At 34.5% G+C, this 25,508-nt stretch overlaps 5 protein-coding genes across 8 annotated transcripts; 3 read left to right on the top strand and 2 right to left on the bottom strand.

Moving 5' to 3' along the window:
- The first annotated feature begins 9 nt into the window (after positions 1 to 9).
- LOC106180016 (uncharacterized) lies at positions 10 to 2,182 on the top strand. Its single transcript, XM_013563880.2, has 6 exons — positions 10 to 140; positions 447 to 563; positions 829 to 922; positions 1,119 to 1,265; positions 1,723 to 1,818; positions 1,963 to 2,182. The coding sequence occupies exons 2-6, from the start codon at positions 453 to 455 to the stop codon at positions 2,106 to 2,108; spliced, it is 594 nt and encodes a 197-aa protein (XP_013419334.2). The 5' UTR covers positions 10 to 140; positions 447 to 452; the 3' UTR covers positions 2,109 to 2,182.
- A 1,068-nt stretch (positions 2,183 to 3,250) lies between these two features.
- Positions 3,251 to 10,970, bottom strand: LOC106179998 (CDAN1-interacting nuclease 1). Of its 3 annotated transcripts, XM_087004097.1 has the most exons (12): positions 10,809 to 10,933; positions 10,511 to 10,556; positions 9,955 to 10,106; positions 9,483 to 9,547; positions 6,503 to 6,560; positions 5,891 to 5,969; positions 5,649 to 5,728; positions 5,396 to 5,445; positions 5,095 to 5,162; positions 4,669 to 4,734; positions 4,345 to 4,450; positions 3,251 to 4,147 (listed from the first exon to the last, which is right to left on the bottom strand). In XM_087004097.1, the coding sequence occupies exons 3-12, from the start codon at positions 9,973 to 9,975 to the stop codon at positions 3,997 to 3,999; spliced, it is 744 nt and encodes a 247-aa protein (XP_086860223.1). In that variant the 5' UTR covers positions 9,976 to 10,106; positions 10,511 to 10,556; positions 10,809 to 10,933; the 3' UTR covers positions 3,251 to 3,996. The 3 variants fall into 3 exon arrangements, with proteins under 3 accessions (XP_086860223.1, XP_086860224.1, XP_086860222.1); XM_087004096.1 differs by lacking the exon at positions 9,955 to 10,106 and having other exon boundaries at positions 3,253 to 4,147; positions 10,809 to 10,970; XM_087004098.1 differs by lacking the exons at positions 6,503 to 6,560; positions 9,483 to 9,547; positions 9,955 to 10,106 and having other exon boundaries at positions 10,809 to 10,970.
- On the top strand, positions 8,301 to 9,486 carry LOC106180008 (uncharacterized). Its single transcript, XM_013563869.3, has 2 exons — positions 8,301 to 8,517; positions 8,727 to 9,486. The coding sequence occupies exons 1-2, from the start codon at positions 8,444 to 8,446 to the stop codon at positions 9,412 to 9,414; spliced, it is 762 nt and encodes a 253-aa protein (XP_013419323.2). The 5' UTR covers positions 8,301 to 8,443; the 3' UTR covers positions 9,415 to 9,486.
- Positions 10,971 to 11,032: 62 nt separating the features above from the next.
- LOC106179954 (uncharacterized) lies at positions 11,033 to 19,738 on the top strand. The gene is made up of 10 exons (XM_087004093.1): positions 11,033 to 11,205; positions 14,108 to 14,445; positions 14,719 to 14,848; positions 15,052 to 15,125; positions 15,427 to 15,509; positions 15,741 to 15,841; positions 16,048 to 16,075; positions 16,409 to 17,709; positions 18,231 to 18,323; positions 18,832 to 19,738. Exons 1-10 carry the CDS (start codon positions 11,145 to 11,147, stop codon positions 19,017 to 19,019), a joined length of 2,397 nt encoding a protein of 798 aa, XP_086860219.1. The 5' UTR covers positions 11,033 to 11,144; the 3' UTR covers positions 19,020 to 19,738.
- LOC106179992 (lysophospholipase-like protein 1) lies at positions 19,344 to 25,435 on the bottom strand. 2 transcript variants are annotated; one of them, XM_087004099.1, is made up of 6 exons: positions 25,253 to 25,435; positions 24,700 to 24,799; positions 24,140 to 24,309; positions 23,831 to 23,946; positions 20,656 to 20,692; positions 20,270 to 20,449 (listed from the first exon to the last, which is right to left on the bottom strand). In XM_087004099.1, exons 1-6 carry the CDS (start codon positions 25,359 to 25,361, stop codon positions 20,436 to 20,438), a joined length of 546 nt encoding a protein of 181 aa, XP_086860225.1. In that variant the 5' UTR covers positions 25,362 to 25,435; the 3' UTR covers positions 20,270 to 20,435. The 2 variants fall into 2 exon arrangements, with proteins under 2 accessions (XP_013419287.2, XP_086860225.1); XM_013563833.2 differs by lacking the exon at positions 20,656 to 20,692 and having other exon boundaries at positions 19,344 to 20,449.
- Between the last annotated feature and the right edge of the window lie 73 nt (positions 25,436 to 25,508).

The following is a 25,508-nucleotide window of genomic DNA, read 5'->3' as shown; positions in this document are numbered from 1 at the left end:
AGGATTTTCCTTCCTCCGTGAGTAAAAGAGCACTGGGTCAGAAACAAGCTTCTCCAAACAAGGGGTGGTATCACCGTGGCCCAGCTGATAGCCCCCAGGCAATAACCTGCTGTGATTTCGAACTAGGCTATTACAAGTCTGTATGCCTTTTGAACATATACACTGCAAAACTAAGGTTTTTGAAGCACAAGTAGAGACTTTGACTGCTATTACTGTTCAAATTTCAGGATGTCAATGACATTCATTGAAATGTGAAAGTGCAACCAAAAGCACGTAGTACCAGAACATGTACATGTTGTACATTGTTTTCATGTTGATAAGTTAAATCCGTCAAGCCACTCTTGAAAATAGATTTTAACTTTTACTAATATCCTGTTATATATTTTATATCGTGCACTTTGCACAAACCTAAAGATGTTTTACCTATGCTACTTTACAAATTTCAGGATACAATGTCAGGTAAAGATAAGCAACCTGGCTGGTACTTGTCACTGGCAATGCCAAATGTGAGAGGGCCAGCATATGCATGGCTGGATCCTTCTGCTATTTACTTGAACCCAGAGGTAGTATAAATTGAAATAAGTATACATGCTTACAAATATGTATGTTCCACAACATCACTATCATGGAAAATTTTACCAGTACTGTAGTACCTGTAGAATATAAATTGTGGCCATATAATTGTTATCATAATAAAATATCAATTGGGGATTGATCATACTTGTACTAGAATAAAATCAAAATTTTATCTCTGTTCTATATTGAATGCTCTTATTTTAATTGTCACCGTATTTTTTTATTTCTGGTTTCTTTTTTGTTTAATCCCAGGCTATGCAAGATTGTGTTGCTGATATGGTTAGACCTTTTGATCATTCTGAAATTGATCTTGTGGCAGGGATTGATGGTACAGGGTTTGTGCTAGGTAAGCTGAGAGTACCAAGAAACATTCCCTTTGTTGTATTTTAAGCTATAACAATTTCATCTTTTTGGACTTTGAAGGAAGAAAGGCATTACAATCCCTTGTTTGTCAATGGAATAGGATTATACTATTCAAACACTCATTATTGATATTTAAGTAGCTGTCTGTCATAACTTTCAAGGCTAATAATTTTATTCAGGTTCAGCAATTGCTTATCACCTCAAAAAAGGATTTCTGATGATTAGAAAAGCTGGTCATTTACCTGTGGATGTGAGTACTGTTGACTATACAGACTACCAGAAGAAGCAGAAAAGTTTAGAAATGAGGCAAAATCCATTTCCACATGGTATGCAGCATTAGTTTGTGCATCTCTCTTTTAAGTAAAGTTACTCAAGAGTGGGTTCCAATACCTAGATCAATCTAACAGGATCAATCTATCTCCAAGGGGTTTCTCACTAAATTGCTTTCAGCTTAAGTGGCAGCTGCTTAAAGATAATTAATTACCCCCTAGCAGCTTCAGTAGGCATGACAGACATTTAAGCCACTTAAGTTGATTGCAATTCAGCAAGAATCCCCTTGGAGATAGATTGATCCACAGTTAGTATGGTAGGGTCCATTCCCAGACCCTACCATACTAACTGTGGATCAATCTATTCTTTTCCACATTCCTTTCAGCATAATAATATTTCATTTAAAGCATTTAACTTTACATGTAGAATGCGCAGTAACTTGCATTTTCTTTGTTTTAGATATGAAAAAATAAAACTAACTTTTCTCTTAGTTCGCTGTTTGTTTTTCCTCAGGTACCAGGGTGCTGGTGGTTGATCAGTGGATAGAGACAGGTGGCACAATGTGGGCTGCTGTCAACCTCATTGAAAAGGCAGGTGGAAAAGTGGCAGGTATAAGAACATACTGAAGTTGCATTATCTACGTACTTTCCTTCCGAGACATTTGTCCAACTAAGGTGGAAAATTAGAAATCATATGAAGTTCAAGGCCTGTTCAGGAGCAAATTTTATGCTTTAAGTTAATTGTTCATTTCAGGTATTGCCACTATATGTATGGAGGAGATGGAAGGTGCCATGAAGCTGAAAATGCAGTATGATGTCGTGCATTGTGTTCCCAATGAAGAATTGCAGAAACAAGTGAATGATCACTACTTGGAGAGTTTCAAAAACTTTGAGAAGTAGAAGTGTGAGAGCTAGATAGGCGTGGCATTGCAATAGGGTAATTTATTTTATTAAATGTGCTTATCAAAGAAGTGATTCACAATGTTGAAAACATTCTTTATTAAGCTTATTTTACGTGGTTGCAAACTGTAATGTTTCAGATAAACAAATAACGTGCTGATGGCATAGTCTTCTTTTAATTATGTTTGAATGACATTTAAAATCAGTTTATACTGCATGCTTACTGTGTATGTATACTGTCTACAAATTTAATTCACTGTGACTATTAACTATTCAAGTAAGAGTATTCATTCAGACCAATTCATGGTGAATGAAATTATATAGCAAAGGTTGCACTTTTTTATTTGATAGTAATACTCTGAATAATTGCAACTTAAGTTGAATGGAATAACTTTACAGGTTGTGCTACATAAATCTTTCAGACATTCAACCTCTGCATTCTCATTTCACAATAGATTGTGATCTTATTATTTTCTAGTATTTTACCAAAGATGACAAAGTCAGTGTTGTGAAAGAATTCCTCATTGTTTTTTATGTATTCCTCCTGCAGCATAATGACACATTATCAAGAATGTACATTTATACACAAAAGTACATCGTGATATTTATTTTGATACTAATAATATCTGTATGTTTATACATAGCAGTATATACTACTAATTGTTATACTTTTGTGTTAGTTTTTTTTTTTTTTTTTTTTTTTTTTGATAATGACACTGTGAATACTATGCACTGCCAAAAAGACATCGTTTCCCAAGTCTAACACTTTTCAGTTTTTTCATTGTAAAATTTCAGAATAAAATATTGTCCAATTCTGACCAGTGTTCATATATGTTTTGAACAAAGAGCTGGGTTATTTTTACCACACTGCGACTGAAAAACTTATTTTGATATGTCTACAATAATCTTTTTTTGGGGGTAAAGATACACGCCTGATTTTGCAACAAATATTTTTTCTTTGGACCAAAAGATCTAAAATGATACAACTGGGAGGACAAAAGTACCTCACTGTCAGTCAGCTGGTGACCTTGAACAGAAATCAAGTGTAAATCATCAACCTTAATGTAACTGACCACCTGTGACAAGTTTTCAATATTTCAATATTTATTAATAAGTTTTCAACATCTGCCAATGTTATGAAGAAAATCTGAAAAAGAAAATTGCTAAGCGTATTGTAATTTTTGGTGATTCTCTTGACTATAATATACTGATACCACATGCCCTAAGTGAAGGCTCTGTCACACCTAGCATAAAGACGTATGTGCATCATGTGACACCAATTATACACACAACTTTGAATGTATGAAATCACCCCGTTTCCAGCATATCAAAATGAAGATACAATCCCATTTCCAGCATATCAAAATATTAAAATGAAGATACAAGATGGGTTTGAAATTGTTTTTTTGAACATGCTTAAAACACTGTATCTCCCTCAGAGTAAGGGAGTGAACACCAATGTGTGCCTGAGTATACAACATAATTCTTATGAAGACCTTGCATTTGTCTGTGTATGGGTAATTTTTCTTATGGGTATGGGTAATTTTTCTTTAGTGCTACATGCTAGGTGTGACAGTGCCTTGACAACATACTAGTGCATGCTGTATCTATTTACAGGAATGGCACCCCCTTCAGTAGACAGCCTGGAAAACCAGGCTACTAGCCAGCAAATTTGGAGGGGTCTTTTCAGAAAAAAGGTGGACCTTTTACCACTAAAACATTGTATCTATATCAGTTTTTGCCCACAGCAGCAAAAAAGGTGGTTTGCTCTAAACCCTCCCCTGGCTACAGTCCCAGGTACATTATTTTTTCTTTCAGGTACATGCTGCATCTTCATGTATAGCATTTGCATTTTATGTGGTGATATGAAAAAATGAAAACCCAATTCTCAAGTTACAGACTGTGCCCTAGACACTATCTTAGGGTTCATGTATACTATATTCTCTGGAAAGTGGTCCATGAGTAGGATGCCCTTGTCCCTGTTTGTGTCCAGTTCATCAATGAAACCAAACCAGTAGATAACTAATCCAGGCCCAAATCTAAAAGCAGAAAAAAGGTATATGTTACTTTTACTTGGACTACCCTGTTCTACAGAGTTTGATTTTAGTATTCTTGTTACCTATTGCGTTAGGAATGTTAAGATTGGAACCGTGTGTGTGTGTGTGTTGCCCTGTTGCTGAGTGTGAAAAACATTGATTTGAAAGAATAAACATAAGGTATTTTTGTTCTTATTTACCTGTTCCAATAACTCCAAAACTGGTCTTTTAGATATCCCTTATGACTGTCTTCATCTCCAAATGATGCTTTACTTTCAATCCAATTTACAACATGGCCATCTACAGCTGAAATAAATATGAAATTTATTGTCAGAAGGTATTATCTTTATTTAAAAAATCTATTTTTTTTAAAGTGGCATCCAATTTTAAAAAAAAAGAAAGTGACAGACTTAAATTAAAGCTCCTATCTTCTCTGCTGTTGAAATGGTTTGATAAATATTGTAAAAGCGGCTTTAAAAGAATAAAATCCACATTTAATTGACACTTCCAAAAGACTAATTTACCTATTGGCACCTCTAGCTTTGTGTCTGGAGTCTTGTCATATCCTCTAATCCTCAGCTGATCTTCACCTGCATTTTTACAATCAAAAATAATAATTCCTTTATTTATTGCCATTGCTATTATTGTTATTATCATTTATTATTAGCCGTTTTTGTGGGTTAGTGTGTGTGAGAGTGTGTCACTGTGTGTGTTTGTGTGTGTGTGTGTGTGTGGTGGTGGGGGGGGGGAGTGTGGCATGTTAACCACCTTGTTCTAAATGACCACAATAACGGAATATGACTTACTCGTGTTTTACAAAAAAATATGAAAAACTTCTGTTTCAGTGAAAAAGTTCATTTCTGATTAAAACAGTGAAGATAAACTTGTGTAAATCAAAATTGTATATCATCAAGAATTTTAATGCAGTTTGGTATTTATGTGGAACTCACCTAAATAAGCTAGACCTTTTTCTTCCACTTTTTCCTTAAGCAGCAGTTCATATTCATGACCGACTGAGCTTTGTTCATGTTAAAGAAAGACAAACAATTATTCAAAATACTTATTTTTCCTATGGTCAGTCACTGGCTGCATTTTCTTGATGGCCTTTTGATGTCATTAACAATGCTAAATATCATTGTATCTGATGAGGCTATAAACTGCAAAGCTTGTCATATCAGAGCCTTCTGTATTGATGTGACATAATCTTGAACAGGTCTCCCATATGCTGTTTTAGTTCAAATAAAAGGATACTGTTTTATAGTGTCCACATAATGACCATAATTATCATCCATGAGAAGACACTGAAAATAAAAATAAATCAACAAGTGCAATAGAATGTGACAAGCCAACAATTACTTTGTTTATGGAAATTTTCATTTATTGCTAATGTGTTTATGGAAATTTTCATTTATTGCTAATGTTTAACAAATGTACAGAACTGCATGTTTGATGGTGAGCAGACATTAGCATTTCACTGTAAAAACCATACATAAACTTTGCATACCAGACTGACTTCATTGGCCAGCACGGCATCTTCTATTAAACTGGGATCTTTCAACTGTTGACTAAGTACACTTTTTGGCACTGGAAACAAAACAAATAGCTTGAAAAGTTTGTATTTCCTTCCAGTACTAAAGGTATTCCTTATTACAGTTAGTGATTACATATCTTTACATGAATATCATTTTCTTTCAATAAAAGTTTATTTGACACTTATTTTCTTTTCTTTTTTTTTTAATCACTTACCATTTTCTCCACCATACACTGTGTGAGCTAAATGTCTTTCCAGGACAATTCTAGCCAGAAGAATAGGTGAAAGGTCCACCTAAAATTTTCAAGAAACCAATCAAGTTTAGTCAAATTTTTGGCTAGCATTGTATCCAATAATACATCTATGTTGTTTATATGGATTTTACCATTACTTTTGAAGCTGAGGACAAAAAGCATATCAGTATGAATGCACTGACCCATATAAACACCTGAGAAGACATTTAGATGATGCAATTCACCAAAAACACTAAATGCTATAAAATAACCTTTAAATATTAAATGCTAGCATCTACAATGTATACAGTCTCATTGAATATTGAATAAAATTACACTTAGTAGAACTTAACAATTGCAACAAAAGCAGGCATAGGCACTTAATATTGTCCAAAGCCAAAGGTAATAGCAGATTTCAGATATTTTATGGAAACTTATTTACTGGAATAATTTAGCAAATGAAATTGTGCACATGCACACACTCTGTAGATGTCTTGAGAGTGACTTAATGTCAGAGCATCTGAAATTGGTCTGTCTCTACAAAATTACTGTATATGTACTTTGAACAGCAAAAGCAATTAAAGAATGAAATACCTTCTCTGACATTTTCACTAACACTTGTTCCTGACCCTGTCCTATGGCTATTTGGTACCTAAATAACAGAAGCTAGAACTTATTTTTTAAAGAACATTTAATTTTGTGTTTCCTAAATTCTGTTAACTTCATGCATAGGGCTCATTTCCAATGCAAATGCTGGTCTGCATAGATCGAACCAACCCCAACAGGGACTTACTGAATGCAATCAGATTAACAAGCATCTTCCTGGCGCTGAGTAGAATACAGAAAAGCTGGTGATTAAGTTGGAAACAAGAGGAAGTGTGTCAATCTGTTAATCTGATTGCATTCAGCAAGAGTCCCCACAGAGTTGGACTGTTCTATATAGTTTCACTGGGAATGAGCACATAGGTCGCATTCACAACGAGTTGAGCCAGGCTTTACAAATCCTGGAGACTAAATATGGCGGACGTACATGAAGGAAAACCGCCTAATCTTTTAATAGCCTCTCCGCCTCTCACACGCCTCCCCATGTGTCGTCCCAATGGAGCCGAGATTTAATGACTGTCCCCCCTGCAGGGATGACGTGTGGGGAGGCGTGTGAGAGGCGGAGAGACTATTAAAAGATTAGGTGGTTTTTCTTTCATGTACATCCGCCATATTTAGTCCCCAAGATTTGTAAAGCCTGGCTCAACTCGTTGTGAATGCGATCTATATAGAGTGCTATCAATGGACAAACAAGATAAGAGCTCAAAATATGACCAAGACTGGGGTAGCCCTGGCAATTTTTTTCGACTAGCCAAATCACCACTTTTTTGTCAATTTGTTATCTAAATGGTCTCAGTTTGACTTAAATTTGTCAAATCAAGCCCTTTTTGTTTTCCAATTTAAGTCAGTTTTAGCATTTGGCTTGGCGAGTATTTGGTCCCATTCAGAATAGTGGACTAACTAGTCCGAGGGTCAAATATGGCAACCCACTACAAAGCTTGCCATCTAATCCGCTAAAAGACACTGAATAGATATCCCGTGGGGAAGTATTCAAGTGGGTCGGCCATATTTGACCCTTGGACTAGTTAGTCCCCTATTCTGAATGAGGCCTTAGTGCTACCCCAGCAAAAGAAGATAATCTCTCAGGTATTATGTATGTACTTAGCCAGAGTTTGCATCACAGCAGGATCATATATGAAAAAGACTTATATCAGGATTTACCACAAATGCATGAGCATGCTGAAACAAGTCTTATGGATGTTTGCTATCATGTATGCTAACTGGTAATAAATTGCACTCTTCCAAACAAATACATCTATGTGATTGTGTTAAATTAATTAAGCACAACTTAAATGGTACACATGTCAAATCTTTCGCAGCCATTTTAGGTGGTAAAATTACTACCACACTGCTCATTTTGCACAAAATGTAAATAATAATAATACAGGCATTCCCACTGCCTAAGCCAAGTGAAAGAAAAAGATATCCAAAGGATTGATTTTTTATTCTTATCTATATGATATTTTAGTGTGGCATTCTTTATGTAATATAGTGGTGGTAGTCACTACGTAAGTTCCAAATATTCAAGGACTCAATAAATTCCAATACTAAGTTCAAAGAAACAACTACTGACTGTTGTAGGCAAATCAATAATTTCATGACAAAAAAAATTATGTGCTATGGAGATCTGGCTGTAAATAGATGAGCAAAAACTTCTTGGGGGATTTCCCTGCATTTTGACCAATAAGGGTTTAAGCTGATATTCAATTCTTCCAATCAGCAAATGACACATGCATCATGCTTTTCACAGGAATATAAAAGAAGTTTCTATGGATAAACTGTCACCAAATCACTCTCCTTAGAAACTTACAAAGGCATACAAATACCTTGTACAGTTTTCTACAGAACTTCAAAAAGAACCTTGGAAGTCCATAAAGCTGCATTGAACAAGCTGTTAAATTTTTTGAAGTGATACTTGTAAAAGACAGAGAGATGTCAGTTTCATTTCATTATGTAATTTGGTTAATAGCACTTGCATCTATTTTGGCATGCACACAGTCTGACAGGTATGTATTTTTTATTAACAATTTTTATATTAAAATGAAGGCTATTTGAAACTTAGATTTACCTACATATATCAATTGCATATAATTTCAAATCATTCTTATTAGTAACAATAAGGTTTACTTTCACTTTCCAAATTATTTCATGATTACACTAAAATCAATTTACTATGAAATAGCCTCAACATCGTCTTTTTACTTTACAATTTTAGTATCCCACTACTTTCTTCAAGTTTGCTAAATATAGCAGTGGAGTTTCAAGACAAGGAACAATTTCAACTTACAGAGTTTCAACAGCAACTAAAAGCTATCATAGACACCACAGAAGGACTGTCACAATGTCTTGATGCTTTACAACACTGGATAAAGGCTTTTGGGTCCACCGAGGCTAAGCTTAAAATTGAACAGCTTCAAATTGTTCCAAAGTTTGTTAAAGTTTTACAGAGATTTATCACTAAGTACCCCAAGTCACTGATAGCCAGCCACTTCTTCAGACTAGCCACTTGCAGAAGCCCCTGGTGTGAATATCAGGGTTCCATTAGCTTCAAGTTTGAGAATGGGCATGTAGGTTTCCCAAGCAAGTTTGTCATAAAGTTTTCACCATTGCTTTTTACTGAAGCCCACCTTCAACTAAGTGATACACCTTCACTTGATGTACAATTTAGACCCCCAGGCACTGCAGTAAATGTAGGAATACAAGCAAAATATGACCATGGAGAAGGTACTGTTGAGATGGAAGCTAGGGCACATTTGTCCGAATTTGTTAATGCAAATTTCAGCCTCAAAGCAGATAGTGAAAAGATTCGACTGGCATTTAAAGCAAAACTAATATTTTCGCAGGTTGACTGGGAATTCACTTTAGCAAGGTTCCGCCAATGGCAACTACCATATTTGAACTGACACCAATTCTGAAGCAAACCACACTAAAAACACTCGAGATCTTTAAGAAGTGATGTGCTTGTACCTACCTGTCATAATACTCTTCTGTAATATGCTGGGTATAATGCTTAAAATGGGTCTTTTTCATCTTTTTCTGCAATCAGCACATCAATAACACAAACTTTAATTGTCTGGTGAACAGATACTACATATAAGTAATGTAAGTAGAATTCAATGAATTAAAAAAAACTTTTAATTAAGGCAGCAGTTGGTCATGATTATCAATTTTCAACAAAGAAGAAAATGAGAAGAAAATTAGATTAATCCATCCCCTGCTGAATGATTCAGAATTCAATTAAATTTAATTTAAAAGAGTGTTTGTTTCTGTAATTATATAACTGATGTAATTTGTGCCATGTGTTGAATTCTTCATCCTCTTCAGTCTTCAGTAAATACTGTTTGTTTCTTTGTACAATTACGTTAAGTCATATCATTCTGTGAATTTATGATAGTAATAATGAATAAATATATATAAATAAAAATCATGTTTATACAAATTACATTCAATTGTCTTTGCCACATGGAGTGAGTAATACTGTAGCCTGTAGCATTGACAGCCTGTGACAGGCCCTGCCATTTCTAACCTTCACTGTGTACACCCATCTTCACTGGTACACGTACTGTACACAATGTATATGAATGGTAGACTTGCCCTTCAAGAAATAGAAAATTACTCATTTTCAAATTTGAATGGACATTTTAGAAACATTTCTTGAAGGGCAAGTCTATATAAATTATCAGCTTCTACATGTAGCACTGTTATTTTCTTTTTAATGTATATCATATACAATATATAGATTTTTCAAATAAACCTCCTGACGATCGGGCATACCTTCTGGGTATGCCCGTGAAACTCGGAGTCGGGGTTATTGCATGTCTTTTGTTTATTTATTTATTTATTAATTTTAATTGTGTATATATATATATATATATATATATATATATATATATATATATATATATATATATATATATAAATATATATATATATATATATAGCACTATGATAATAAATACGAAAATATGAATACCTCAGCTTCAATCAGTCTATACCCACCTGATATTCCTGCGAATAAATACTTCCTAGGGTCTCCACTGAATATCTGAGAAATTAAAAATAAATAATAATAATAATAATAATAATAATAATAATAATAATAAAAGTTATTTGACTAACAGTTGGACATGAATTGAAATCATTTTCTGTGTCACTCCCAAAGGATATTTTCTACAAGATGAAATTTATTTATCACTACTTTAAAAGAATTCTCAGGACAGCAAGTTTGATACAACTCAACTGATATACTGTACAACTGCTAAATTGACGCCAAAGTTATCAATCGGTTCACACTTACTCTGGAAATTTCTTTGCCAAGTCCTGGAGGCAATTTCTATTCCACGAGTGGTGAATATTTTTTACTATATACTGGTAATCTGCTAATTTCATCGTTAAGTAAGGATTTGTCTTCAAGTTAAGGAACAAGTAGTCGAATATTATGCCTGCTACATCAATCTTCAGTTTCTTCCCATTGACCTATTTCGAAAACGAGGCATTGAGAAGAGCGGCCATTTTTAATTTCTGCTACAGTCGGTACCCCTGCTAGTGTTGTGATTTGAATATCAATAGTTTGACTCTGGATTGATATTTTCTTAAACTTTAATGCATTTACCAATAACATGAAGGAAGGGGTATGAGTGAAATGGGCAAACGGCAGAGAAAGGTAACCGAGACCCAGAGAAAGGATGCAATCAGTAAGTCCACGCTAGCTTCAGTCACAGAACTAACTGGTGATGTCTAATGTAGGGGGCACACATGATATTTTTTTCTAATTGAGCTAAAAAAATAGCCACATATTTGAGTATGGATAAACCGTTTAAATTTATGGCGGTTTACAAAATTTAACACACCACGAAACTTAGACTTAGTCTGTGCTTCCTACCTAATGTAGGTATGTTACAAAAATTTTCAAAGTCCCCAAAACCTCCTAAAATCAAGGCAGTCAGATGGACCATAAAAAAAGATGGATTTTGATACCAAAACCAAGCCTATAGCCCAAAAATCGACAAAGATATTGCAAAAATACTCTTCCCAATTTGACGCATTTTTTTCTGTTGGTTTAACATTATGATTTCCGAAAAACTGTGATCATGAAAATTGATGTGTCAAACAAAAACGTCCACTGTTCCCATAAAATTCAAGATAATTCAATGACATTTTCAGGAGAAACAGCCTGAAGCATTCTGGATAGACTACTTTATCTAAATCTGAAATAGACAGACAAAATCAATTAATTTATAAATTAATAAGTAATTAATCCCAAACTTGTTCAACTGGTTATCAAATAAAAAAGTGCTTGGATCATCTCCCAAATGCTAAAACCCAGTAAGAAAACACCTAAAATGAAAGTTAGGAGATATAACACAAGCAGATAAATCAGAAATTATGTTTTCAGACTGCTAATAAATGTCAATCAATTAATTAGTGATCAAGAAGCAATCGATCACTCTGAAAATAGTGGCATCTATTTACTAGTATGTATTAAATTTTATGAAAACATTTTCCTACATGTCAGTTGAAAAAAGGTATCAGTTAGCAAAAATTGATATTTTCCTCTATCATAAGCAATGTCAGCTAGATCAGCATCACCTTGGCTGTATTGCTTAAAAAAAAAAATAAGAAGGAATTAAAAAAGATATATCCAGATTCGAAACCTGTAGTTACCTTTACAGTACCATACATGCATTTACTGACAGCTGGCAAATTCAAGTATCTTCACAAAAATTATATATCTGTGTACATTTCTTGAGCTTTGGTTGTATAGAATAGGACAACAGAGCAGCCGGCTTTTCTATTTTGTTGCTACTACTCAATAGGAATGTAATACATTAAAGAAATTATGCCTTAAAAAATACATGTACATCTGTAAAATTCTCAATTTCCCCACAGATAAAAAATCTAGAAATAATTGTTTGATTTAATTACACCATTTAGCATATGTATCTATTAATTATTATTATTATTAACCATTCATTTTGTAATTATTATCAGCCATCGCTTATTTTTATAGTCATTATTTATAGCCTAGCTAGCTATCGTCAGTCAAAACATCCGCCATTTTGAATTTTCAGTAGATCGCGGTAAGTACTACGACACGTTCCGGATAAAAAATAAACATGTTCTAATGCTCAGATTTTAATGAAACTTCGTCAGTTTATAGATAAAACTTAATATTCAATGTCCATATACATAAGATTAGTGTCCATGCGCTTGGTCAGTGTTTTTGGAGAAGTCAAAGTGGGGCGACTTTTCAAACTTGTCCCACAGGAGGAATATAGCATTGAAACAAAAATTTCGAACTCGAGGCAGTAGAGGGGATTCTCCTCTGCGTCATAAGCTAGGAATCACTGGGATATTCCCAATGAGAGCCAATCAGCAGCCCGATATTGAGGGCACCCCTCTGCGCTTTGCGCAAGCGCCAAGCACGTGTGATCTGAGAAAATGGCCGCCGTCTAAAGCGGCGATTGTAACATACCTACCTAATGCTGATAGGGCAACAAATTTGAATTAGTTATAAGTCCTGGGCTCCGTATCTCGAAAAGGTTAGCTATGTTGCGCACGTGCGCAAGCGTCTCGATTCCATAACCGATTCTATTTTGAGATACGGGGCCATGGAATCGAGACACTTGCGCACGTGCGCAACATAGCGAACCTTTCAAGATACGGAGCCCTGCTTTCAGCACTTTTGCAGTATCCTCTAACACCACCACCAGTACCATATAAACTGTTTGATTTTCAATGTCTCTCCTTAATTTATTTGTGCGATGACTTTGAATAGTACTATTCTGCTATTCATATAAATCAATTTGAGAATTTAACAATGTTTTCTACACAAAACTTTAAGCCATCCAAATATGATAGAGCCGCAGCCATCGTTGGGAGGGAAAATTGCTGTGATTTCATTTGTCAAAGAGCTTGAAGAAAATTTTCAAGCTGATATATCTGAATAGCAGAGACAATAACTGCACATATCTTAATTTTGATTGACATTAAAAATGAGAGAGTTGTAGGGAAGGGGAAATACTGCAAAAGTACCCTGTACCCAGCTTTCAATTGAGGCAAGGAAGTAACATGGGCTTGAGACAGTTACTTGGAATAAGTAAATTATCTTTTAATTAGCATTAATAATTTGTATGGTGTGATTTTGAAGACAGTAAAGTAAAGACTAATTACTAAATCCCGACAAATGTTAGTATTTGCACTTTCAAAACTTCGCAGTTTGTCAGTCTACATCTGTATATGACTTCTATTGGTTACCCTCCCTCTTTAGTATAAGTTTCAATCATTCTTAAATGTGCAATTCAGGGAAATACACTTTAAAAAAAAGGCCAGTATTAAGGTCATTCCCAAGAAAACAAGATGATATTTTTAAAAGCAAAATGTATTACTATTTAACTAATATTGTTTATCCAACTTAACAAATCAGTACAATTTGTTTATTGTCAGCTTGTCTGCCATGTTGTCAAAAAGAGCCATTGAGTGGCTTCTATTAAATGTTACTATCAGTATGGCATAATATGAGAGATTTTGAAATCAGTAACTGTGTATTGTTTATGCAGTTTGAGTACTTAAAAGTAATGCTTTCACTGCTTTCAGGTCAGATACCATGTGTTACTGCAGTGCATATTGAGACCAACATTGTTCAGGAGCAAAGTACAAAATCAACTAAAAGTATAAAGACACATGCAGCAAACAATTCTGATGACCAAAAAATGGATGCAATATTAACATCTCCTAGTTCTAATCCAGCGAAGAGGACAAGAAGCAAAACACTAAAGCAGATTGTTAGGAGCCCTTGTATTCAGAGTCCCCCAGCTTCATTAAGATTTGTGAAATCTTCAACCCCAAAAGACAGTGATGGTTCACTGATTGAGTTGCTAAGTCCTAGACAAAACTCATTGTTTACTATGTCAACTCCTATACGTCACCCTAAGGTAAGTGGATACGGTGATTGCATGCGTATGAATTAAAATGTATTGCATTAAGCTTGAAGATAGGTTCATGGTACATTTATAGCATAATATTTTGATTCTTGGTTACCTTGTTATTATGATAAAGATATCTGTAATTTTTATTAAAAGTGCACCACATAATTTAGCAAAAATTTCAGTACCAAAAATTTTTATCGAAGTAGCTAAAATTTGCGAATTTGGCACTCTTGAATTGAAGACGTAACATTGTTTTATGCTATGCCATAATTTCTTCAGAAATGTAAGCTGCAGGACAGTTTTGTTTTCACCCCTAAATTGAAGGATGACATCCTTCTGTCACAAGCAGAATCAAGAGAAGTTGTTTGGGACTGTAACTCACCAGATGCCATTAAAAGATTCAATCAGAGTAAGTAAATCAGTGACTTGCATAGTATTGTTTTGCTTTGGTATAATTGATGTCTATGATCTGCATCATATGCTTTAGCATGGGTTGTTAGGTATTCACAGATATTTGAAAAAGATAAATGCAGAGAGCAATTTTTAGTTTGATTAAAAGTTTGTTTTTTTTTCACAAGTTTCTTTCTTATCCATTCATTATCTTACCCACAGTGTGCCTGCAAAAATTACCAGCTGAAAACAGGGAAAATGAAATCAAAGACTTGGTGAATGACCTGGTGGATGGTGTAAGTGTCTGTATGTAACAAAATAACCCTTGGAAATACGTAATATCATTTTCTAACTTGAAACATATAGAGTTGTTTTTGCTGATACAGAATTTTTTTCAAACAAATGTGTGTTTACATCTGATATTATGGTGATTGTTATTTTGGAAGCTCATTTACAGCTCTACATCAATATGAAGGTTTTATATTTTTAGTCTTCTAGTTCAAGGTAATTTTTAGCTGTATATATAAATGTTGTGTGGATAAAGTTGGCAGTTTTATTTAAAAGATGGCAAATGTGTATCTCTTGGTGTTTTATAAGGCAAAAGTTGTGCCCTCTTGCTCTTCAACTTTGATGGGCATTTGGAATTTGGAAGATGCAGAAGAATCCAGACCTTTTACAAGGTAAGTTGTAGGTTTTGTGCGTTTTAGATAAAGTTTTCAGTCTTCCATGGTCATCTTCTTAATAAGTGTCAGCCATAATATTGACATGATATTGTCTGGCTGCTAAATCCTGTGATTCAACCTTGGACCTTTACAGTGATTTTGCTTAATGAGAATGGTATTTGCATTTCTGTGTTTCTTTTTTTTTTTTTTTCTTTTGTATAGCCAGTTTTGTTTCTTCACATCTTTCAGACAGATGAAGAAAAAAGGGCGAGGAAAACTGAAATCAACCAAGCCAAATGTGTTGTCTAAAGATCTTATGGAGAAACTTGCAGATATCATAAAATTGCAAGGTAAGGGAGAAAGAACTGCTTTATATTAAATATTACCCTAGAATGATTTGAGGTGCCTCAAACAGAACTCTCAGACTGTATTGTAATCTCATATGTCTGGTTCTGTCCTAACCCTGTGATTAGATCATTAGTAGTGTTCAAACCATAGCATGTATTTCTAAGTTGGAAGAACATAAAGATAACCATTTTGATTATTTGCATTTCAGATGAGACAACAGAACATGGAAAAAATAGGTAATATGTTGTTTGCAACATGAAAGCAAAAAGAAAGTACAGATTACGTATCAAAGTCACAACTATGTCTGTTATATTTTTTTATATTTAAGCATATTTAACCAGCTTTTTATAGTTGGGGAATTAGAGAATGTGAAATCATTCATAGTTTATGCAAAGCTTTTTAGTGCACTGGAATACAAAAATGATTTGTGTAAGAACAGTTGTGCCTTCATAGATTCAGGATTTTCATGCTTGTAGCTTTTATGCTTTGCCATTCATTCTGGGTATAAAACAAACCCAGGGCCAATGAAAAAAAAAGATGTATTGAATACTAGGTTTTTATTATTGCAGTAAATCTTCAAAAGATTTAAAAGAGGAATTAACACAAGTGAGAGAAGTGGGTGAATCCAATAACACGACCAGTACACAGCCACTGAGTTATGTGTTTGATAAAGGAAGTGTTGTTCTTCCCTCCTCACCAAGCACCATGGCAGCCTTGTCACAGATCGTCTCCCAGCTCAGCCAGACTGAAAGGGAGTCTATACTTGAGCAGCAACGAAACGGCACACTGTTCCAGAGACGTCTGTGTGAAGAACAAGATGATGTTCTTGAAAATGGGATTGCACCCCTTGATGATGGCTGGGAGAGTGATGACCTTTTCAATGATGAATCCCTCATTAAAGCTACCCAAGAGATGTTTGATGATTTCCCCTTAGCACATGCCTCAAAGACTGTTAAGAGGAAAAGTGGAAACATCGCTGATCTACTTGACATCCCTGTTAAAAAATCTGGCAGAGCCACTTTCAGTCTTGATAGTGGTCCACCTAATGTACTTAATAAAAATGTACTTGATTATATTCCAACTGTAGCAAAATCTCATACAAACTTAACCCCTCAGAATATGTTGGATTTGGTTCAACAAAAGAAATGCCAGTCAAATTGGACCAGTAATGTGAAACACAGCACTGGAGATCAGTCCCAGCAACTGTCTACTTTGAAAAGTGCTAGTTGTAGTAGCAAAGACCCTTGTTCAAATGGAGTTAAGGAACATATTAAACTAGGGAAAAAGTTTAATTTTAAAGGGAAGATACAATCTACTGAACTGCAGAGGAGTAAAATGGCGCAAACTGACTTTTCATCCACAAATTCAAACAAGCATAACACAAAATTAAACACAGTGCAAATGGATCCAAGTAAGAAGTATGGGTCTTCCTTGCAGCCAAAATGTGAACTTAAAATCCAGACAAGTAGAAAAGAAAGCTATTCATCAACTGGATCGGTGCCAAATATCAATGTTGTTGATAAATCAGATGTTGGTCTTGGCAGTAAACAGCCTACTGTGATCTCAGATGAACATAAGGTGCTGAAGTCTGGTGACTGGAATGACAACAGTTTGACAGATGACCTGCTGTTTCAGCTAGCAGAACCAGATGAAGTTTTGGACGGAACGACCCCTCATAAACCAGCGAAGGCTGAAATTCTTAAGCCTCAAACTTGCTTAGCTGACACTAATGCTAAATCAAACAGAAGGCTATGTACCAACAGGATGTCGAAAGAAGTTAACATATCAAACCAAAATGGTTCACAGGTTCAGTTTGACAAGGTGCAGGCATCTGCACAGACTTCAGGCAATACTGCTGCAGGAGCTGAAGGTAATTGTTTTGTGTCAAGCATCTTTTGTGACAACTTTCAAATTATTATTATTTATTTCTTCACGTGACTGACTGTGCATATACTCTTTATATTTTAAATTCATAAAAATGGACTATAGCTGCATTCACAACAGTAGACTAATAGTTCTGGCGACCCACTTAAAAGCTTGCTGTCTAACCTCCTAATGAACATTGAATAAATTCCCCATGGGGATTTCACAACAAGCATTCAAGTGGGTGGGTCACATTTGATCTGCAGAATAGTCACTGTTGTGAATGCAACCCAAGTCGATGTGTGGTAAAAGCACAATGATGCCATGTCTTCTTTTTGAGGATATGTAATGGGGACTGATGAATGTTAATGTATAATGTTATGATGAGGATATAACACATTAGAATCCCTAGTACATGCCTGAAGCTGTGTCTGTCTCATTTACCTGTAATGTTCACAAGGGTTAGTCTTGAGCAGGATTATTCCCAGCAATCCACCACTTGTTTAATCCTGATTTTGTTTTCTTTAGAATGTGCACATGCTAGCAGTGATTCCTTACTTGATGATGATGATGATGCCTTGTCAGAACCACAGATCCTTGCTATATTGGACCACATGGAATGTAAGTAGTCCATGAAAAAAAAATATATTTATAACCTTATTCATATTTTTCCTTTACTTCACACATATTAATGCTTATATCATCACTTTACCCTGTGGAGTGGACAATCTTGTATTTTCAAAGATGATATCTGATATGTGACCTTGATTTCAATCAAAAGTGGCTGTCAAAACAGCTTGATATTGGGACATAGTTCACATCATTGATCAAGGAACATTAAAAAATCTTTTAGGTGAACTGTAGTCTGTCGTTGCTAGTCCTCTGGACTGATAACAAAACTATCACTGTATTCATGTTTCAGAAGTGAAATAGTATTAATTTTCAAAAGTGCCCCAAATAATTACAGTTGAAACTAATAGATTATTTTCAGTAGTCACCATTCTTGTGTGGCCAGTGCATGCAAACCTCTAAGGGTATATTTTAGTGTTGTATGTTTGTAATTGAATTGATCAATTGTTGATATCAAAGTTGTTCTTGATAATTGGAGAAGGGTGTTCTTTTTTTCTAGCACAAGCAACCCAGCAGACCAGTCAGTCCAGATGCACTGCTGCAGAAATTGAAAGAAAAAGACAGGCAGCTTTAAAAAAGAAGCAGGAAAAGCTGCGGGCTTCACAAACATCCAAAGTGACTAAGAAAGAGACTGTCCCACAAAAAAGAGAGAAAACCATGTTTTGTAGAGGGAACAGAAGAAGTTGAATTAATTCTGATAAAATATGTATTAACAGACTTGGTAGCTCTTAGGTTGAAGATGGCTGGTAGAGTTCATTTCAAAGGTTTAATTGTTAAATATTTTACCAGACCAGTTCTGACTGGGGCTATTTTCCATTTATTTTTTATACTTAAATGGGTTTAAGTTTCACATGGAACTACATCCTACATTTTTAATAAGTAATAATTTGTAATAACACTTTAAGGGATCCACTTGTGTCAAATGTGACTTTTTAACATGAACTTTCTATATCTTCTCTTGTGCAGTTGCTCACTTCAGTAAATCACGTTTTCAGTTAAAAAGTATTCACATGAAATTAGGCAATCAGAAATATTTTATTACGTAAATAGTTATATTTAAAGCTGGTTAGTTACAAATGTAGAGGATTGTTCTTGGTTGGAGCAATTTTGGTGTAACAATAAATATTTGAGCATCCATTTTCTTCTTGTGGCCATTTGAAATTGTAGTTGTAGTTTTGAGTTTATGAAAATGTATAACCTTCACAGTTAGATAGACTGATACAATTATAAATAATTTTCATAAAGGTATGCTAATTCAAATCTAAAACAAATGAAACCTTAAGTAGTATGTAAGATTACTCCTTCAAAAACTGGAATCTAGTACAAGTAATTTTTGTACCACAAACAATATTATATCAAAGTAGTCTGATGAACCCTTAATAAACTGGAATATAGTATAATTGTAATTATATCTTGGTTAAATGGGTAAATTAATGTCAAAGATTTAGAAGTCAATTTTGTACTTTGGTCAAACACTAATATCTGCATAACTGTTTTATATCGCTTTTTAATTTCTATTGATTTCTTTCCATACTGGAGAGTACTACAGCATAAAATGGGTAAAATGCAAATATCATACAAAATATGTGCACTCATATCTCAAATGTGGACTCCACGTGCGTCATCCCTGCAGGGGCACAGTAATTAAATCTCGGCTCAATTCAACGGGTCAAGAGACGACGTGTGGAGAGACGTGTGAGAGACAGAGAGACCATTACAGGATTAAGCGGTCTTCCTTTCATGTAGGTCCGCCGTATTTAGGTAGTGGCCTAGCTAGCACTCCGCTCTTCTCATTCCGAATGGCCTCTTTGGAAAACATCTTTGTAGGCCTCCAATCTTTTGTCAGTATAGCCGCAGAGATAAAATTACTATTTTTCATATACATGTGCCATTCATCTATCATCTGGTACTCTTTCCTCAATCCATTTTCTCATTAACTGGACCTCCTCTCTACTCAACTCATGGCAAAGATTGTCAAACTTATGAAATGTAGTCTGTACACCAAGAGCAGAGAGTTCTTTATTTGTTGTGGCTACCCAATCATACAATACCAAAGAATCTGCTGTTCCTGCTGCTTGAAATAAGGGTGGAAGAGGACCAAAGTCATGCTTCAGGCCCTGGAAAGTATCCAGATTTGGATGATTAATTACAAGGTCAATTCTGGGCTCATTACCTAATTCATCAAGTGAATATTCACACAATCATAAAAATAATTCATGTCTAAACCTTATGATTTTCTGCTACCATTTAAATTGTACATGGCCTCAGTTTATCTTGGATGTTTTTCTATATATTCCTGTGTAAATTACTTCAATGTCTTAACCTTTTTCAAAAGTATGCAATAAAATGTTTAGTGCTGGCTGCCCTCAAAAAAAAAAAAAAACAAGGCAGCAAAGCTGTCAAATGTACAGACAAAAAACAGAAAAAAAAAGATGCAATATAGGTCATTTTGTCAATTTTGATGCAATAATATATGCTTATAATAGCACAGTCAGTCAACACTGATTTTTAATCATGCACAACAGGTAACATGGTCAATAACAGGAGCAGATCCAGAGATATTTTCTGACAGTATTCCAAAGTATCTTTGTTGATCCATCCTCCATTTTGATGGTCTTCCAACAGAAACCCGTAAATATAAACTTTAAAATCTGACTGTCTTCCAGGAGACCCAGAAAATGGTCTCAATCAATCCCCTTCAATAAGATTACAGTTTCAGGACCATGAGAGTTAAAATTCACATGATGAAAGTCCCAATATATGAAAAATGATGACAGTGCATAAAATAATATTACAGCGTGTTTAAAGACATAAATACCAATACAACTGCTTATGTGGAAATACTGAAAATGTGCAGAGCCTCAGGTGGATGGGAGTTAAAAATCACATCTTAAAAATGCCAGTGTTGGAGAAAAAATTAAAAAGAAAATAACAAAAATATAATTCCAATGAAGCTGCTATTCACTGCTTCCTTATTATGGACACTATGTTATCTAGCAGAGAGCTTAACCTTTGGGAGTTTACAGGGAAATATCAACAAGTATGCTTTATGAAATTTCATTTAATGGCCGCTTAATTAGGCAAATGAGTTTATAGCAATGAAATTAGCCTAGTGAATACCCAAGGGGAATTAACAGACTGACCACACAAATTTGTCTATCAAAGGTCTTCAGGTCCATAAGTCACACCTTAAGAAAAGCAGAAAACAATAATGCACAAAATAAAACAGGAGACTACCAATTCTGATGCAATAATACATTATGTTTAACTGCACAGTCAACATCAAATTTTAATTATGCACAACGTACAGGTAACACTGATGAAAGTAAAAGCATAAGGCTCCAGGCCCATCAGAATTCAAGTTTACAATTAGAAAGTGCCAGAATGAGAAAAATGAAAATTTCACAAAAAATTCATAAATTTAATAAAAATGATAATCCAATAGAGCTGGTTCTCTAATATGAGCTGAATGTCAATCCTAAGAATCATTTTTGTAAGAATAGTAAAAAAATAGAAAGTAACACTTTACTTTACATAATATTAATGGTAGCAGAGCACAAAGTTGGTTTTTTGTCAATTTTGATGCAACATTACATAATGATTAACTAATTAAATACCACCAATTTTAAAATATCTACTATTAAAAACATGGACATTAAGAAAATTTGATTACCACTGGGCTTCATGCCCAAGGGAGCTCTAAGTCCCACACTGAAAATTGCAACATGTGAAAGATAAAAATTTTCACAAAAAAACCTGTATTACTTCCAAACAATTAATCAATGAGACAATTTTTCAACTGAAGCTGAATTTCAGTCCTATGTTTCTTTCCTGTAAGTGTGAGAAGAGCAAGTGACATGGTTTTCCTTTCACCACCACTACGGAGGCAGGGTTTTGTTCAATTTTGATGCAATATTACACAATGCTTAACAGCATAATAACCATAAATTTTTTAATAATAAAATAAAAGTATCATGGATATTCAGAAAATGTGAATAGCCTATAGAGTTCAGAATCATACTTTGAAAATCCCAAAATGTAAACAAGAGAAAACTGTATTGAAAGAGTTTATTTCCATTTTCAACACCTTTTTTACATAAAGCAAAATAATCAATTTATTGTCATTTTTATATGATCAATCAAAAAATATGTTGTAAAATCAAAAATATCAATAGAACAATTATAAATGTCCAACTTGCTCCATTCTGAAATTCTGAACATAGTGAATGGTTGAATCTGACAAACTGTAAAGATATGTTTTTTTTTCCATTTTGGTCACTTATTAAACAATACACAATATCAGGTTTACCATCATTTTTTTATAATCAACTAACAATGTTGTTAAGATGCAGAAATTTTCAAAAGAACAACTTAACATATCTAATTAGTTCAAAAATGCGACTGTTAGCATGCCTGAGAATTAAATTTGAGGAAAAAAAACACTTATATACAAAAAAAGGTATAACTTCACCAAACCTTTACTGATCAAGCTTATTTTCAAAACTTAATCTGTATTTCAGTAACACTGATCACTACTGTGAATTTCAAGACAATTGGGCAATCGATTTTCCTTAAAATGTGTTATAGGTGTTGCATATATGCTGAAAAAAAGTGAAAAAACAGCAATACTTTTATAAAAATGCTCTGATCATGCCAATTTTCAAACTTGACTTGCGTATTATAGATATTCATCAGTTCTTAAGTTTCATGCCAAAAGGTAAAATGGTTTTTCAAATATTGTGTTATCGGTGTTGCATAAATGCTGAAAAAAGTGAAAAAACTGCATAACTTCAATATAAATGGCCAGATCATGCTGATTTTCGAACTTGACCTGTGTTTTAAGAATATTTATCAGTTCTGTAAGTTTCAAGCCAAAAGGTAAAACGGTTTTTCAAATATTGTGTTATCGGTGTTGCATAAATGTTGAAAAAAGTGAAAAAACTGCATTACTTCCATATTAATAGTCCGATCATGCTGATTTTCGAACTTGACCTGCATATTATGAATATTCATCAGTTCTGTAAGTTTCAAGCCAAAAGGTAAAACGGTTTTCCACTTATCGTGTTATCGGTGCTACATAAATGCTGAAAACAGTGAAAAAACAGCATAAATTCCCCAAAAATGGCCCGATCATGCTGATTTTTGAACTTGACCTGCGTATTATGAATATTCATCAGTTCTGTAAGTTTCAAGCCAAAAGAAAAAATGGTTTTCCACTTATCGTGTTATCGGTAAAAGTGCACGGCGACGACGGCAACGACAGCGACGACGGCGACGGCGACGACAGACGCAGGTGATGGCTATATGTACAGACACATCTGTGTCTGTACATAAAAAGCATGAAGTTCAGGTGTATTTAACAGAGGTTCAAGATGCTTTCAGGAGCATGACTTATATTCAAGCAAAGATTACTTAATTTCTTTCTATAAAGTATATACCATCAAGCCTCAAATCAATTAACTTTTCTGCTAAAAATTTAAAATGTTCTCATGACCTACCTCATACACAACTGACTGTTGATTAAGAAAGGAAGACAGAGCTATTACTCCTGCCACCTGCTTCTGATACCTATATCCAAGATGAAGAGCCATTGCCCCACCCATTGAAAATCCACCTGAAACATTTGTTGGACAATGGAATCATTTTTAGTCCAAACATTTAAAGGATGACAGGAAAGCGGATGTTTTGATGCATTAACTGACACATTGAAAATAATCTGACAATTAGGCTTAATAAATGCACAGCTGTAATTTCTTTTAATTCCACAGCCCTTTTGATGTAATATTCTTAAATTCTGATGTGTGCACCTAGAATAATCCTCTCCAATGGAATTCCATTCTCAACTTCAGTTTCAATCAGTTTGTTCAACTCAGAACATGATTCCTCTAAACTTTTTGTGTCCTCTGGTACAAATGGAGAAATTTGTTTTCGGTCAAACCACACAGTGGATAACTGACCCAACATGGGAGTGTACGGTCTGAAAGAACAAACTTTACAATTCAGAAAGATGAATTTTCACAGAGCATGCCGTTTAATAAAATCCAATTCAAATGAACCACAAGTATGAATTACAATAACTTCATCGGTTACCCAGTTATAATTTGGCATTTTGTTTCTTGCTATGACAATTATTTTCGTATGCAAGGAACAAGTTCACGACTAAGTGCACACTATAGAACTGTTCTAATACATCATCACATGTAAGGTATTTCCCGTCAATGATAATCAAATACTTTGAAAGCATATTTGATCTGAAACCAAGAACACACAATTCTCAAAAAGAGTCCCAGATGTTTTAAGAGGGTTGCCCATGCATACAGAGGTTTACTGAATTCGGAGGCCCAATTCTTAGCTACATGTACCTTACCTCACAGGTGCACTTGGATAAATTATTTTCATGTGCGGAAACACAAATTCTTTGCCTGTGACTTCTTTTAACCACAGTTTTATTCCATCACTAGTATCACCTAAAACAATTGAAGATTAAATTAAGACAAGTACATGTTTATTAACGAATAGAGTTGGCATAATATGTTGAATGACACATTTTTTGGATAAAAGGGCACTTCTTGAAACCTTTTATTTCAGTTGAATTTTATCCGTCTGGTAATACCAGTGGTGCATGTATTGTATTTATGTAAATCAAACTATTATATATCAATACTAGTTTATCAAAATGTTCAGGACTAGTTTATGAGTATACCCCCCCCCCCTTGCAATCCTTCTTGGCATTTTCCAGTTATTACTTACTACTTATGGTAGTACTACTCAAACTACTTAATAATAAAACCATTAACCTTTTCATTTACAAATTAAATGAAAATGATGATGTCGACTGCAGGTGTACTACTGTACTGCTACTAGTAACTACTGAGTACCACACTGAACCAGTAACTAAAAAAGCTCTATCAAATACAAACCCGAGCCATGAAAAAAGAACAAAGTCCCTGTGTGTTTTGGCTTTGTCTGTGATACAACCAGTGGAGCTATTTTTGGTGGCAAAATTCTTGATGCACACATTATCCACATGCAGGTTTCAGGTATTTGCTGGTTCAGTTGTTTGAATACTACATATATGTATGTCAATTTGTGACCGCCAGATGTCTGCCATTTTCAAGACATGGTAAACGACACAGCTTCACAATTTAATATATTGAAATAGGTTTTCATTTAGAA

Source organism: Lingula anatina, chromosome 2 (genome assembly GCF_051362555.1).
Source record: "Lingula anatina isolate TDL-2025a chromosome 2, LinAna3.0, whole genome shotgun sequence".
In the NCBI taxonomy this organism is placed as follows: domain Eukaryota; kingdom Metazoa; phylum Brachiopoda; class Lingulata; order Lingulida; family Lingulidae; genus Lingula; species Lingula anatina.
The sequence above is the reverse complement of the archived record's forward strand: the minus strand, read 5'-3'. Positions and strand labels throughout refer to the sequence as shown.

Coding starts and splice junctions, on each gene's coding strand:
- LOC106180016 (XM_013563880.2), top strand. CDS start 453: ATGTCAGGTAAAGATAAGCAACCTGGCTGGTACTTGTCACTGGCAATG. Junction 564..828: donor CTATTTACTTGAACCCAGAG/GTAGTATAAATT, acceptor GTTTAATCCCAG/GCTATGCAAGATTGTGTTGC. Junction 1,819..1,962: donor GGCAGGTGGAAAAGTGGCAG/GTATAAGAACAT, acceptor TGTTCATTTCAG/GTATTGCCACTATATGTATG.
- LOC106180008 (XM_013563869.3), top strand. CDS start 8,444: ATGTCAGTTTCATTTCATTATGTAATTTGGTTAATAGCACTTGCATCT. Junction 8,518..8,726: donor GCATGCACACAGTCTGACAG/GTATGTATTTTT, acceptor TTACAATTTTAG/TATCCCACTACTTTCTTCAA.
- LOC106179998 (XM_087004096.1), bottom strand. CDS start 10,900: ATGAAATTAGCAGATTACCAGTATATAGTAAAAAATATTCACCACTCG. Junction 4,451..4,668: donor AAAGCTAGAGGTGCCAATAG/GTAAATTAGTCT, acceptor TATTTATTTCAG/CTGTAGATGGCCATGTTGTA. Junction 4,148..4,344: donor TTTTGGAGTTATTGGAACAG/GTAAATAAGAAC, acceptor TTCTGCTTTTAG/ATTTGGGCCTGGATTAGTTA.
- LOC106179954 (XM_087004093.1), top strand. CDS start 11,145: ATGAGTGAAATGGGCAAACGGCAGAGAAAGGTAACCGAGACCCAGAGA. Junction 14,446..14,718: donor CTCCTATACGTCACCCTAAG/GTAAGTGGATAC, acceptor TAATTTCTTCAG/AAATGTAAGCTGCAGGACAG. Junction 15,842..16,047: donor AGATATCATAAAATTGCAAG/GTAAGGGAGAAA, acceptor TTTGCATTTCAG/ATGAGACAACAGAACATGGA.
- LOC106179992 (XM_013563833.2), bottom strand. CDS start 25,361: ATGTGGATAATGTGTGCATCAAGAATTTTGCCACCAAAAATAGCTCCA. Junction 24,800..25,252: donor GTTCTTTTTTCATGGCTCGG/GTTTGTATTTGA, acceptor CAATTGTTTTAG/GTGATACTAGTGATGGAATA. Junction 24,310..24,699: donor TATCCAAGTGCACCTGTGAG/GTAAGGTACATG, acceptor TTGTTCTTTCAG/ACCGTACACTCCCATGTTGG.